Source organism: Macaca nemestrina, chromosome 5, assembly GCF_043159975.1.
Source record: "Macaca nemestrina isolate mMacNem1 chromosome 5, mMacNem.hap1, whole genome shotgun sequence".
Taxonomy (NCBI): Eukaryota; Metazoa; Chordata; class Mammalia; order Primates; family Cercopithecidae; genus Macaca; species Macaca nemestrina.
Genome location: NC_092129.1, coordinates 5,359,169 through 5,362,005, shown reverse-complemented (window position 1 = coordinate 5,362,005; position 2,837 = coordinate 5,359,169). Strand labels below are relative to the sequence as shown.

Sequence of the window (2,837 nt, the reverse complement as noted above, 5' to 3'; positions counted from 1 at the left end):
CTGGGTGGGGGTGGAACAACAGCAGCATCATCACTTCAGCAAGCATTGCTAGTTTTGCCCCTCTAGTATTAATATATTCATTTCAAGTAAAAGAAAACTTATCTCCAAATTCAAAGAAGTTATTCAATGGGTAGGTTTTTTTTGTTTTTGTTTTTGCAACTTATCTGGCAGCTGACCTAGCTCCCAATCAATTAAATGCTTCACATCTAACTAAATGTGTGCCTAGAATGAGAAAGTGGGGGGGAGGGAGGGGAGAGAGAGAGAGAGAGAGAGAGAGAGAGAGAGAGAGAGAGAGATTGAGAGAGATTAGAGCAAAGACCTCCACGAGAAAAATACAAAATCTGTTTTTAAAAATGTAAGGCTTCAATTTAAAATACAATTAGGACTTGATACATTTAAAGTCTATCAAGATAAACATTAAACCAGTTATTGGCTTTTGCAAAGTAAGTCAAAACTTGAGGTAATACATTACTCTTCTATAACCAGCCTTATCTGATTATAACTTTATTTCCTTCTCATCCTTCGAGTTAGACATTCTCAGATACATGGAAGAAATATGTAGAAATCAGCCTCCAGTTAGCGGGGGAAAGGGTATGGTTACCAAACAGCAGAGGAGCTTTACTCTCTATTCAAATAATACACAGAAAAAATGTAATCAGCCAAGCGGTTTCCATGGAAGCGCTCATTGACCAGGGTTCACCAGCGCCTGGTGATGCCTACCCTTCCCCTTTGGCGACTGGAAATTCGGTTAACTGAGTTTCAGGGATTTCTAACACCCTCAACATTTTTCTGACTTGGGAGAAAACAAAATCACAAATGTAGCACCGGGTCCCAGCTCTGCAGGAGGCCACCGTCGCGGCCACCTACCCTGGGCCATCGCCCACCGCACTGTCCAGGGTGCCCGGCAACGGCTGAGGGTGACACCGCAGGGGGTGCAGATGTAGCCCTGGGGAAGGCCCACCTCCAGGCAGAGGGTCTCTGGGACCTAGACGAACCCTGGGGCTGGGGGCGCCGAGAGGCATTTTCTCAGTTGCTTAATTCCCCACGAACTGCATGGACACTCGGGGACGCCAAAAGGAGGCCAGAGTGGGGCAGAGGTGAGCTACTGGGATAGATACCACCAGTGTGACGGAGAAAGGCCCGGGCTGCCTGCTGGTGAGGGCAGGAGGGGGGCCGTGGCCGTCGGGCGAGTCTGCACCCCACGCGGGCCAGCTTGCTCACGGGTGTCCCGGAAGTGGGCGCTGGCGGCCAGAGGAGACTGCGGTCTCCCCCGAGGGTCCCCAGGAGGAGTGGCGCGTGCAGGAGGTGATGTGGGATCAGGTCTGGCCTGTCCCCGCAGGACCGCTGGGCTCACAGCGTGCTCAGGTGCCGCCGTGAGTCCAGGGCCCCGGCCCGGCCCCGCGCGGCAGCCGCCGACTCCACGCCGCGCAGCCACTCCGTGCACTTGCGCACCAGGCCCTCGTCCACCACCTCCGGCTCCTCCTCGTACTCCACGTCGTCGTACCTGTGCCGCTCGTTGAGCAGCGACACCTTGAGCATCGGGCGCAAGGACCCGGACCGCGGGCTCAGCTGGGGAACCTGCAGGCCGCCGGACAGCAGCTGGGCGCGGGGCGGAGGGTCGCGGCGGCCCAGGCCAGCTGCTGTGGACGCGTCAGGGTCGCTGGCGGGGCCGCCCCTCCGCAGGCCCGCGGCCCTGGCCCGGGGACAGGGAGTGAGTAGGCGCCTGGGTTCGGCCGAGGGTGAGGGGAAGGGCCTGCGAGGCCGCGCCAGCAGCTGCTTCTCCAGATGACGCCTCTGGATGACCAGGACGGCCTCGGGGGTGAGGTTCAGGGAGAAGCGCGCCCCGGTGTCAGGACCGGCCCCCGTCCCCAAGGAGGTCCCTGCGGCGGTGGTCCCCGTCCCTGCCGAGGTCGCCGCGTAGGTGGTCCTCGATGGGCTGTGGCCGGAGCCGGCTGGCCGGGGCTGGGCGCACGTGGCTGGGTTCAGCGCGCGGCAGGGCGAGGCCTGGGGGGAGACGCCCGGAGGGGCCGGCAGCTGCGTCCTGTCCCGGCCGGGGCCGCGCCGGGCCGGCGGCCTCTTGAGCGTGGCGGAGGGCCAGGAGCTGGAGAGGAGCCCCTCGGGCCTCTGTGGGGGCCTCTTCTTGTCCCCCGCGGCGCAGGGCCTCCGGGGTAAGTGGCGCGCGGCTTGGGCCCCCGGTGCGGGGGCGGTCTGCGGCTGCACGGGAGGGAAGGGCATGGTGCTGCGGAGACGCGGGATCCTCAGCCCCTAGAAGAAGAGGCGGGCGTTCAGCCACTGTGCGCGGAGCGGGTCCCCGCAGTTCGGGCTGCTGCGCCACACCCACCTGCGTCCCGCCGCGGCCTCTCCGGCTTCCTCACATCCCGGCGACCAAACCCGGGGACTCCAAGAGAGGAGCTCCCACCCTCCCCTCCTCCTGGGGCCAGGGGCTCCCCTCTGACTCGGTGCTTCCGAAACTGGACCCTGCGGGAACCGCCTCCCGCCGTCCGACTGTGGGCGAGTCGCGGCGCCCCAGGGTCCCCACGGCTGAGACGCGGGCCGGGCCCGCAGGAGGAGGAGCCCAGCGCGCTCGCTAAGGACGCGGCCCTGCCAGGCCCCGGGCTGTGCCCAGCTGGTGTCACTACCGACTGTTGAATGGGAGCAAAGTGCCAGGACAGCAGAGGGCGGAGCGCGCGCCAGGCATCCCGGGGCTCCCCCAGCTGGCGCTCCGGTGGCCCGAGGTTAATTTAGTCCATCGAAAGCCAGAAGCAGCCCCCTGGGGGAGCCGGCAGCCTTCCGGAGTCATAGGTGGAGGCCCTGCACATTTGAGAGAAAATCCCTCG

General features: G+C 62.6%; 1 protein-coding gene across 1 annotated transcript; it reads right to left on the bottom strand.

The window, feature by feature from the left end:
• Nucleotides 1–255: 255 nt before the first annotated feature.
• On the bottom strand, nt 256–2,472 carry LOC105487549 (proline rich 18). The gene is made up of 2 exons (XM_011751017.3): nt 2,342–2,472; nt 256–2,265 (listed from the first exon to the last, which is right to left on the bottom strand). The coding sequence occupies exon 2, from the start codon at nt 2,233–2,235 to the stop codon at nt 1,351–1,353; it is 885 nt and encodes a 294-aa protein (XP_011749319.2). The 5' UTR covers nt 2,236–2,265; nt 2,342–2,472; the 3' UTR covers nt 256–1,350.
• Between the last annotated feature and the right edge of the window lie 365 nt (nt 2,473–2,837).